General features: G+C 43.8%; 1 protein-coding gene and 1 long non-coding RNA gene across 2 annotated transcripts in view; one reads left to right on the forward strand and one right to left on the reverse strand.

Annotated features, from left to right (window-relative positions):
• Positions 1-3237, forward strand: part of LOC118422773 (kelch-like protein 9) — a 4287-nt gene extending 1050 nt beyond the window's left edge. Inside the window, exons 2-4 of the mRNA XM_035830524.1 lie at positions 585-778; positions 1159-2613; positions 2990-3237. Coding sequence (XP_035686417.1) covers positions 628-778; positions 1159-2613; positions 2990-3174 — 1791 coding nt within the window. The 5' untranslated portion in view covers positions 585-627 and the 3' untranslated portion in view covers positions 3175-3237. The remainder of the gene's footprint in view (positions 1-584; positions 779-1158; positions 2614-2989) is intronic.
• A 1843-nt stretch (positions 3238-5080) lies between these two features.
• LOC118423673 lies at positions 5081-8827 on the reverse strand. Its single transcript, XR_004832083.1, has 3 exons — positions 8592-8827; positions 6204-6311; positions 5081-5753 (listed from the first exon to the last, which is right to left on the reverse strand). It is a non-coding gene; the product is annotated as an uncharacterized LOC118423673 (long non-coding RNA).
• Positions 8828-11046: the final 2219 nt, after the last annotated feature.

Genomic DNA, 11046 nt, shown 5'->3' on the forward strand with positions numbered 1-11046 from the left:
GCCGGAGCCTAACCTCTGCTTGGAGAGTGACTGAGATAAGGCATAAGATAACCCAAATGCTGGGATTAGCCAAAACCTCCCAGGGTTAACGGAACAGCCCGTTTACATGATTGAGCAGCCCCTCACACTTGATAATGACCGACATCTACATTCCCAGCGCTATTTTTGTCGCTGGCAGCTCGGGTCAAGTCGCACTCGCGCTAATACAAACAGTAGGAGCATTACGGAAAGGGTGCTGTAGTATCTCACATTTCATTGTACCATGAGACATGGGCTGTTTCAATAATCGCAACAGACGCTGGATCGTAAATTGATTCCTTTAAACCTTCTAGAAACAACAAGTCAATTTCAAGTTCAGCCACACTCCGTTTTTCTGATGTCAGAACGATTTGTCTTCGGCATTATACCCGCTGAGTTTTACAGCTGTCATGTGTGTGTATGCGAGGGGGGGGGGGTTGCATGCACTAACGTCAATCATCAGTAACATTTGTGTTATTTCGAGCTCTTCCTTTGCTCTTTCTATGGCATTCTATGAGATCGATGTACAGATGAACTTAACGTGACTTCTGCTGACACATTCACAGAAGTTGCCCACGTCATCAACGTGCCAGGTATTTTCCGGCAGCCATGACGTCAGAGACGTGCCCGCACGCGGCGGCCATCTGTGCGCATGCGGAGGCCCGGACCTTCACGTCAGCGACGTACAACGACAGCCTGGTGGCCAACCTGAACAGACTCAGGTGTGACGGGACGCTCTGTGACGTCACATTGGTCGCAGGTAACAACCGGAGCTAAGAAATGTTTAGACTTTAGTGAGACCACGATATTGTTTACAATATAGTCATACATTGTATGATTATTACTCTATATTACATATTGATTAGAAATCAATTTTGTCAAATTTACAGAAAAATTACAACTTTGTGTAGTTGTTAACTTTTGCATATTGGCAATGACTGTTTTATAAAAAAAGTATCTACTGAACTATATTCAACGCTATTCATTCGCGACATTCTATGCGGTCTAGTAATCGATCGCTTTTGATTCATTGGTCTATTGTAGTGACCTGTTCTTTTTGCCTTTAGACTTTTAAGGCATAATTTCCTTTTAAGAAATATTATTTACTTATGTGTTTGCTTGTTTGTTGATGTTCTACAGAGAAAAGAAAATTCCCTGCCCATCGAGCAGTCCTGGCGTCATGCAGTGACTACTTCCGGGCCATGTTTACTTCCGGTATGAGGGAGACATGCGCAGAAGAGATCGAGCTCCACGCGGTTCCCGCCCTGGGCCTGAGCCACGTGCTGGAGTACATGTACACCGCGTCCATCACTCTCAGTCCCGACAACATAGAGCAGGTCCTGGAGGCCGCATCGCAGCTGCAGGTGTCCGTGATAGACTATTGCTGTGAGTACTTCATAGAGAAGATAGACAAGAGCAACTGTTTCGAAGTGCTGGAGATCGCGCAGTTCTACAGCATGGAGGAAGTTGAGATGAAGGCGGGAAAGTTTATTCTTGAAAAGATGACGTACAGTGAGGAGTTTCCCTTGTTAGCACCGGAGACTTTAGCCAAGGCCGTCACCAATGACGACTTAGACATGACAGAAATGCAGGTTTTTAACAAAGTCATCCACTGGCTGAACATGACGCCAAATGGCACAGAGAAAGTGAAAGACATTTTACAGCACGTGCGGTTTCCAATGATACCAGAGACAGACTTGTTTAAGAGGGTTCTAACGTCTGAATGTATGGAGGCTATCCCGGGTTTATCTGATCTGCTACAAGACGCATTCGCGTACCACTCCAAGCCGATCCTGCAGCCCAGCATGCAGACAGAACACACGAGACCCCGGCAAGCAGTGGAGACTGTCATAGCCCTGGGAGGGCGGGTTAAGGTGGAGGGACCTCTAGAGAGATGTAATGACGTTCTCGGGCTGGACCCGTCCACCGGTACCTGGCACACCATCGCGGACATGCCCTGGCCGCAGTCCACGCACACGATCACCTCAGTAGCCGTGATGGAGAACTTCCTGTACGTGGTGGGAGGGCAGAACCAGTACGGTAGCGTGGGCAGGAGGAGCACCAACGCCGCTTTCCGGTACGACCCGCGCTTCGACGAGTGGCTCCGACTGGCCACCATGAAGGAAGACCGCGCCTGCTTCTGCCTGCTGGCTCTAGGAGGACTCCTGTACGCCATAGCAGGACAAAACAAGAACGGGAACCTCCGCACGGTGGAGAGATACTCGCCTCTAACGGACGAGTGGGACTACGTGGCCCGCATGCCGTTAGAACGCTCCCATCACGCCGGTACCGTGAGTAACGGGCGGCTGTACGTCAGCGGCGGCATGCACGATAACGACGTACAGGGGACGATGTACGACTTCGAGCCTAGCGAGAACTTCTGGCAGTTCAAACTGCCGATGAAGAACGAGCGATTCGGACACGGCATGGCGTCGGTTGGCGGGAAGATCTTCTCGGTGGGCGGCTGTACGTGTAACGACCAGGGGGACATTATAGACGTGACCAGCATGGAGTGTTTCGACCCCGAGACGAACCAGTGGAACACCATGGCGACCATGCCACAGGGACAGAGCTATGCAGCACTTTGTGTACAAGGTAAGCGCTCTTATGTATCCACTCTACATATATGTAGTCGACCTGCTCTAATCGCCAGAGACATTTTGCTGACTGGTTCCATAGCGTTTGGGATATTAGTCACTTCAAAGTTTGAATTGCCCATTCGCAGTGACATTTATTGTGGGTAATATGTCAAATGTGAAGGCCATAGCTTCTTAACAGTTCTTAACAAGACCACGCATGTTCAGGTGTGCTTTGTTTGTGTCAGATGCATTAACTTTGACATATTACTAGTATCCACAATACATTTCTCTGTGCATGTGCAGTAAGTCGTGAACAGGCTTTTTGATATTATTTTGTGTCTACCTAGTCCCACTTCTCTGACACTTAAGCTCCAATATCATGTGTTCCACAGGTGACAGCATCTACGTGGTTGGCGGCTGCAACAGGAACGAGAAGACGGTGACGTGTCACACCAACAGATATGACGTCACGAAGAACAGTTGGCACAAGATGGCGGACTTCCCCCATCATTCCATGGGGCTGGCGGGGTCGACCTTGACGGTGACGCGTAGAATGCTAAATAAACCCACATACTGAGTAAAGCTTGAAAACATCAAGAACAACAAATGTGACACTAACAGTATACTTAGTATCTGATACAATACAGTAGAGATTTATGCACAAAACATATCGCTTGGGACCAGCAAGTCTTTGTACTTTCGGAAAATCTCTTGCTTAAACATATCTTATCCTTGGTTCGATCTATGTAGCTTAATACAATCACTTGAATCTGACTACACTATTGTGTCATTAATTCAATCAACAATGTCACTTCCTTGGTATGTGCATTATTTGTGGGATAACAGCTTTGTTTAGCAATAGAATTGTATGTCCAAGACGAACAAATTCAACCCTTGTGTCAATATTATGAGTAATGTTATGCCGTCTGTAGATATTTTGTGGGAATGTAAAAAAAAGACAAATAACAATTGGAAAATGTAACAAAATAAATCACTGTATACAGTTACAATCAATTTCAAATAATAGTCTGTCCTTTTGGCCATGGGGTTCAGGTGTCAGTGGTGGTGCAGGTGCAGGGGCAGGTGCAGGTGTGAGCTCAAGTGGTAGTGACTCAGGTGGCAGTGAGGACATGGAACGGTGATTCATATGGCAAACGTGATATCACGATGTGTCAACTGGAGCAATGAATAAAATCTTCGTACTAAAGTTATATACAATGAGCAACAGACGTTCTTTGAAAAGAACATCAGGACATTGGTATTTTGTCAATTTTGAAATCATATTTCAATAGTACTATCATGTGGGACGTCAACATAAAGGGGACCTATTTTTGCCGGGTCGACTGGTCTGTTTACTTGTACATGTTGTATAGCACATTTTCTATTGAAACAGACATGAGGAGTACAAATAAAAAAAGTTTTAAATCACATACTCTAAATCGTACGAAGCAGCTTCAAAATAAGCAAACGTCATGCCGTGGATTGTAAAAAATAGATATCGTAAAAAATAGATATCGGAAAACTTATACTAAATGTCATAGAAGGTAAAAGAAGATGTAAAAGAACAAAAATGAAGAATCTATTGTTTGGTATACTACATTCTGTTCAACCCTCTTGACCACTTTGATTGCATTATGAAGGCAACTTTTTTCAAACTTTTTGGCGACGCCTCAGGGGCGGAGGCATTTTCTACAGTATTACGATCGCTTTGAAGGAATTTAGAAAATTCCACGAATGCATTCCCTTGGGAATTGATTTTTGGCTAAACCGTAGGGGTGTAGTCCATACACTGGCAATTGAGGACTATTCTAGCTGTTATTTTTCTTTGCTAAGGCATTCTTTGTTTTCAGGATTAATGATTTAAGGGAACGGTCTTTTTACATAGCCGGGAATGACTACGCTCCTTGCATATCATAAGCCGCACACACAGATTATTACGATGTTTTGCATGCTTTATGAATTTGCAATGAAGACCAATATGTCTCAGCTTTTTGCCGTTATGTCTCTATAAGCCTGCGCTTTTTACAATATGGAATGAAATGCTGTCAAGTGGTTAATAAATCGTTCGGAGTAATAGAGAGCCTGATTTTTAGTGGTAGGAAAATAAGATGTTTTAAAGAAGACAAGACCAATGTAGCGCAACTTTTGCCAACATCTTTTGAGCTTTGCTTTTACAAGGTGGGATGATATGCTTTCACGAGGTCAAAGAAATAATGAAGACCAATGTGTCACAGATTTTTGTCGATATCTTTTTATGAAATATGAAATGATGTGCTTTCAGGTGGTTGTCGTTTGGAATTGAAGCTGGTGTGTTACGCCGAAGGGCGGTTATACCGGCTATATAGATACAGATTACGTAAAGCCTGATTTTGAGAAATTAATAAGTCACATGTTTCAAACAAGCCATGAAACCAATGGGTTTCAAGTTGTTTAGATTCTGCTTTGAAGACTAGCACAGCTATAATAAAGGAAGGACGCAGAGACAAGGTTTTCCGTACACTGGGCACGGGAGACTGTTAAGGTGGTTTGACGTTACTATATACTAGTAATGCTGACCTCGCTAACCTCGGTCTTAGCTGAGGATCTTAATTTCTCTTCTGATCTTTACTCTCTGACTATCTGTCATACAAATACATTATATCTCGTGGTCACATTTTGGCGTATCAAACAGACAGGTCTTGTCAAACCACAAAACAACGGTTATTTCATCTACGGTCCTTTCATATACATGTAAAATCAACTACTACAATGTATACACTAAAATACATATTCGTGATATAAACAGTCAGTCAATCCGTGAATTCTATAACTGGTGTCATGTCAGGTTTTCTATACATGGACAAGTATGATCACAACTATCGGCTGTACGTCTTGGCTCTGCTACTGGCCTCTACTTCCCTCACAGTGCCTTCCTTCTGTCGATGGCACTGTTCTGGATGTTGTGTGGCTCCCTTCTGTTAAGAATGTTCAAGCCGCACAAACGTATATTCTGGCTCCTCTCAGCGATGGCCACTTTTCGTGAAGGGACTCGACCTACTTCCCTTGTGGCGGTAAGAGTCTCTATGTTGGGTGTGGTGGGAATGTGTCGTTCTGATGGACATAATATATGTCTGTCAGGAACACCTCGTCGTCGTCGCTCTTGTCCGGTAGGTTGGCCTGTGCGTTAGATCACGAGAGAACACAGTTTTACCCGTTTTATATACTATAATAATAGTGATGCTAGCAATAATGGATTATCATAAAGTCACCCTCATAAATTTGCTATTATCGCTGCACGTCTGTTGGTGTTCTACATGGACTAAGTCACCACATGGATGGTCGTCACAGTTAGCTAATGTTAATCTCAGGAGCTGATGTACGTAGTTAGAACGCACGCAAAGAACAAAGGTTAAAATTGAAGTACAAGAACAATTCTCTTCTCTTTCTTGTCAATTCGTAGCAACCAGAAAACACTGTAGAAATTGGAACTTCGGCATTCATGAGTCAGGTAAGCTTATCTATGCCTTGTTAGCTGAAATGCAGTGTACAGATTTTGACTTAGTTGCCTAAAGTAGTGCTAAGTTGAACTCTGGTTACTCGACGCATTGGAACATCGTGCTTACTTACCTTGACGACATACCGAAGACGTTTACCCGCAGCTGCTCCGAACATTGACCTACTGGAACCGCCATCGTCTGACGTAATCGTCAAGTACGTACCCCTGCGGCGTTGTAACTGTGGATAGGGACGAAGAGGGAACAGCTGACCGTTACTGGAATATTCAACTGGAGAGTATATTTGGAAAGGCCAGAATATCCGCACAGTACAATGTAGACAACTACAAAAGTAGAAAGAATAAAATTAAAATCCTTATGAATGTGGGCTAGCATATAGCATGGATGTCAGACTTATGAGACTCTGCCTGCATTCAAGAGACATTATTCATAGCTGTGCTGCCTGTACATAGCTTGTAGATATGATGTTTAATTATTAGTAGTATCACATTGTATAATAATTGTATTCATTCAATCTCAACTCCCTATTAAAAACATAATTGCTCCAGACCACTCAATTAGACAGACAATTACATCAAAACGAAGACATAAGAGTGGGGTAGACATAATTCAAAATACTCCATAAGATGGGGCAACCTAACTATGGTAGCTCATGGGACTCATGGGACATAGGAGATATGTAGACATAATTCAAAAGACTTAATAAGATTGAGTAAATAAGTATTTTCAGCACTTCTAAAGAAATCATAACACCACAACTTCTGTCAATCCCACTACTGCAAAAACTTGAATGTTAAAACAATGTTTATGTCCGAGTTAATCCTACATTTTCACGTTATCCTACACAAGAAGCGAGAAGAAGCCGAACTTCTGTGTTAGACTAGATTTGTGATACTTTTATATGTATATTTATATTTCCGCAGCCACTTCTGAAACTGACTGTCATGACTCAAGTACATGTAGACATTTCCGAGTTAATAAAAGTCATTGTCATCACATAGACTCTTACTCCATTTGGAAGACTGTGAGGGAGGACCGATTCTCACGACCGGACCGAATCCCATAGAAGGGCCGTGAAAATCGGTCCGGCCTGAAGAAAAGCGCAAAAACTTTCCCAAACCACCTCTGAAACTGACTGTCATGACTCAAATAGACATTTTCGAGTTAATAAAAGTCATTGTCATCACATAGTTTACTCCATTTGGAAGACTGTGAGGGAGGACCGATTCTCACGACCGGACCGAATCCCATAGAAGGGCCGTGAAAATCGGTCCGGCAGTTGAGTTCAACTTCGCCAATCTGACCAGCTCCACGCCAAACGCCCGATGGCCCGGACCTTCTCAGCGTAGCGGTTAGCGTTTGTTTTGTAATCTGGCGGCCCGGATTCGAATCCCGGACTGGGAGCCAGGAGTTTTGTTTCTACTCGACTCTCACAGTTGTCCAGAAGGAGAAGGCACTGACCAAATATGACGAGAATGGTTAGAGATTTGCACCATTGAATTGCTCTCTTCAACCAGCTGTGTATTTCCTTCATGAAATCTAACTGAAACAAAAGCTGGAACAAACAAGCGGGACCTCGAGCGAACTGTCACCTGACAAGTTTGGAAAGCTCCTGAGGCGTTTTTTCATCAAAACATTGCTGTATAGCAGAGGGTACCTCACAGAACAGACGTGTTAGACGTTCTCGTATACAAGAACGGGATCCCGTCTGTATTTCCCAGTCGCCGTTATATCAGAAGAAAACTAAATCACATCCAGTATTCAGAATATGTATAGACTGGCTGGCATCTCTCTATTGTATTAATTCGCTAAAACAATTCGTCACCATGGTCTTGGGCGGCTATAGTGAGACCTTCTTTTGGTATGCAATCACTCGACACATCACATATCGGTATCAAAGGGAAATGCCGGTGTTATAACGTTGAGAGATCTTTTGTCGGCCTAACATCAGAAGGTCATTTGTTTTGCATATAGATTAATCGCCTTCGAGAGAACTGTTATACGACATAGTGTGAATGAACATCTCCCGCGAGGCATTTCTACCACCCTCTTGTTAGCCACATTTATAACAAGGAGGCTTTATCATTGATTTATAAATAGGTAACGGCGGAATTTTGATATCGCAACGTTGACCAAACACCCAACGAAAGCCGTAATGATTTCAGACATTTCACTATGCGGATTTCTCGCTCACTGCATAGGTCACAAAACAATCCAAAGAAGACATGTGGCAGGAAGAAAAATACACAACCGTTTACGCAGTGAACAGATATAGAAACATGAACTTGAGCATAAACTATGGTAGTACAAAAAAGTTAACGCTAACGTTACGTAACCCAAACCTGTTTTCAAAATGGTGGATCGCTGCCCGATTCAGACCTCCGGGTCACAATCACATAACCAAGTGTCGACAAATTTAAGACTACAATAAAGTACAGTACAGGACGATACCGGTATCCACAACACGGTCCAGCAATAATTTATATGGGAGCCTACCCACCTTTCCTTCTGACGAGTAGTCTTGAGATCTCTTTCCCGCCTTATGCCACCGCCCGTACCCGCCGCATCTTGCCGCGCTCCCCGAGTGTCAATACAGTAGTATGGAAGATTTCTCCGGGCTGGCGTTCTCTTCAGGGTCAGGGATCGGCGGGCATCTTTATGTGTTCTTTCTTCCTCCCTGCCCCGCGCGCCACCCATCACAGGCCCGGTAGCCTTGCCACGTCCTCAGTTCTCTCGATCTCTCTGTTCCCGTCTCTATCTTCGTCACGTGCGCGTTCAAATACGGGTGACAGCCATATACTTGTTAAACTGATCAACATCATTCTGTTTCCCAGCCCTCTGTACTCTACGCTGTACATTACTCTGTAAACATCCACGTCCTCTCTCGCGTCGTGTCCTGTCTTGACTGCCACGTCACACGGCCAGGCCAACCCGACCCTGTTCATATGGTTATAATTACAGCGGCGACCTGGTCCTCACGATGTTATCTCGTGACACACGGTGGTACGGTTGCTATGCTTTTGTCCGCGTTGTCAGGGGAATTTGCCCCGCCCAAGGCACGGCGGGGTGCCGACCGCGGCACTGTATCCATGTCTACACTGATACACATTGCTGAATATTTGTATTGATAAAGCATTGATGGTGGTCATGTCAAGAAACAGCAAAAATCACTTACAGAGAGGATGCGTAGATTTTTCAAATTCATACAAGTATAAAAGTGACACTTATACACTGCTTTCAAAATACCCTATTAAATCAGACGAACGTAAGAAAGGTTAAAAAGCAGATAACTCGTTTCCTAACTGAGTGATACATCAATTTATTGTCGATACAAGAAAGGAAGACATACACACAGAGCAAATAATTGGTCTTCAGTATAACGTTACATCTTCTTGAACGGGGTGTTAAGTTTTTCCCGACTTTTGACCGGGCCAACAGCGACATTGTAGTAGAAAGACCTTTTCGGCCTATGGGTTAACGCTTGTTTTGTAATCTGGCGGCCGGGATTCGAATCCCGGGAGCCAGGAGTTTTGTTTCTACTCAACTCTCACAGTTGTCCAGAAGCCCGGTGTCATAACGTTGAGAGATCTTTTGTCGGACTAAAATCAGAAGGCCATTTGTTTTGCATATAGATTAATCGCCTTCGAGAGAACTGTTATACGACATGGTGTGAATGAATACCTCCCGCGAGGCATTCTATCACCCTCTTGTAAGGCCACATTTGTAACAATGAGGTTTTACCCTTGATTGTATGAATAGGTAACGGCGGAATTTTGATATCGCAGCGTTGACCAAACACCCAACGAAAGCAGTAATGATTTCAGACTTCAACCCCCGTACACGCCCGACAACACGTAGAAACTAAGTTTTCTATGCTGATCATGGGTAAAAGGGTGTCTAGTCACTGCCACGGTTTTAATAATAGCGCAGCAGATATTACATAGGTGGGGAGTTGCATGGATTTATGATCCCAAAATGAGGAGTTTTTGATGCCCCAAATTTATAAAAGAAAACACAAACAATCTGCAAGAAGTGAATGAGTGGGCTTTCGCATATACATTTTATAGTTAGGTTGACTTGATCTTTGTTACTAGTACTTGTACGAGTCACGATTACCACCTTGAGTGTTTTACTTGCTCAGCTAGTGACATTCACATTTGGGGAGAATAGCGACAATACGAATGAAGATTCGCAGATCTATGACAAACGGAAAATATGGCGTCGGTTGTAAGACAAGGATCCCGGGCTGCAAACAACAACAACACTCTCTTTAACCCCTCCTTCACCAACTAAATTACTTCTGTGTGTTTTAGTAAAATTCAAATCTTTTGTGTAATGTATCATTTTCAAGCAGAAGGACACCAAAAGTTTACCACGTATTAAAAGCCGATATATATTCCTTTTTTCAACACATTGATTCAAACATCGCCAGGCGTCGGTTTGTAAACAAACTGGAGGGCCGGCCGACCGATCTAATCCAGCTCCCTCGTCAATTCCCCCTTCTTCCCCAGACTTTGCTTTACATTGTGTGCTTCATTACAAGCTGCGATTTTATTTACATAGATGTGGCTTTTTTTTTTCAATTTCAATTTTCCTATCAAGGACGCCAGAGCTAGTCGAACACTAGCCTGTGTTTACACAAGCTCTCGCCGGCTGGGCTTAATGACCCCCTCCCCCCTCCTACGGGTGGCGGCAATCTTAGGGCCGGCCGCTAGGGGCTTGATTTTAGTCAGGCTAGTCGAACACATGCCGACGCATCAAACAGCGGCTTGTGCAGAGGTTGTTACCGGTCGTATTGAATCAGGAACTGTAGTTCATTAGAATAGAGAAATACATAGGTGTAATGAGTTATTGGAAAGAATACCTTATTAAATCGGAAAGCGAGGGTTGATATTTCCGAGGCGTTGTCGATTATTGATAGAACAGGACAGGGCCAGAGTCAAGTTCTCAATCAA

Source organism: Branchiostoma floridae, chromosome 9 (genome assembly GCF_000003815.2).
Source record: "Branchiostoma floridae strain S238N-H82 chromosome 9, Bfl_VNyyK, whole genome shotgun sequence".
Lineage (NCBI taxonomy): Eukaryota > Metazoa > Chordata > Leptocardii > Amphioxiformes > Branchiostomatidae > Branchiostoma > Branchiostoma floridae.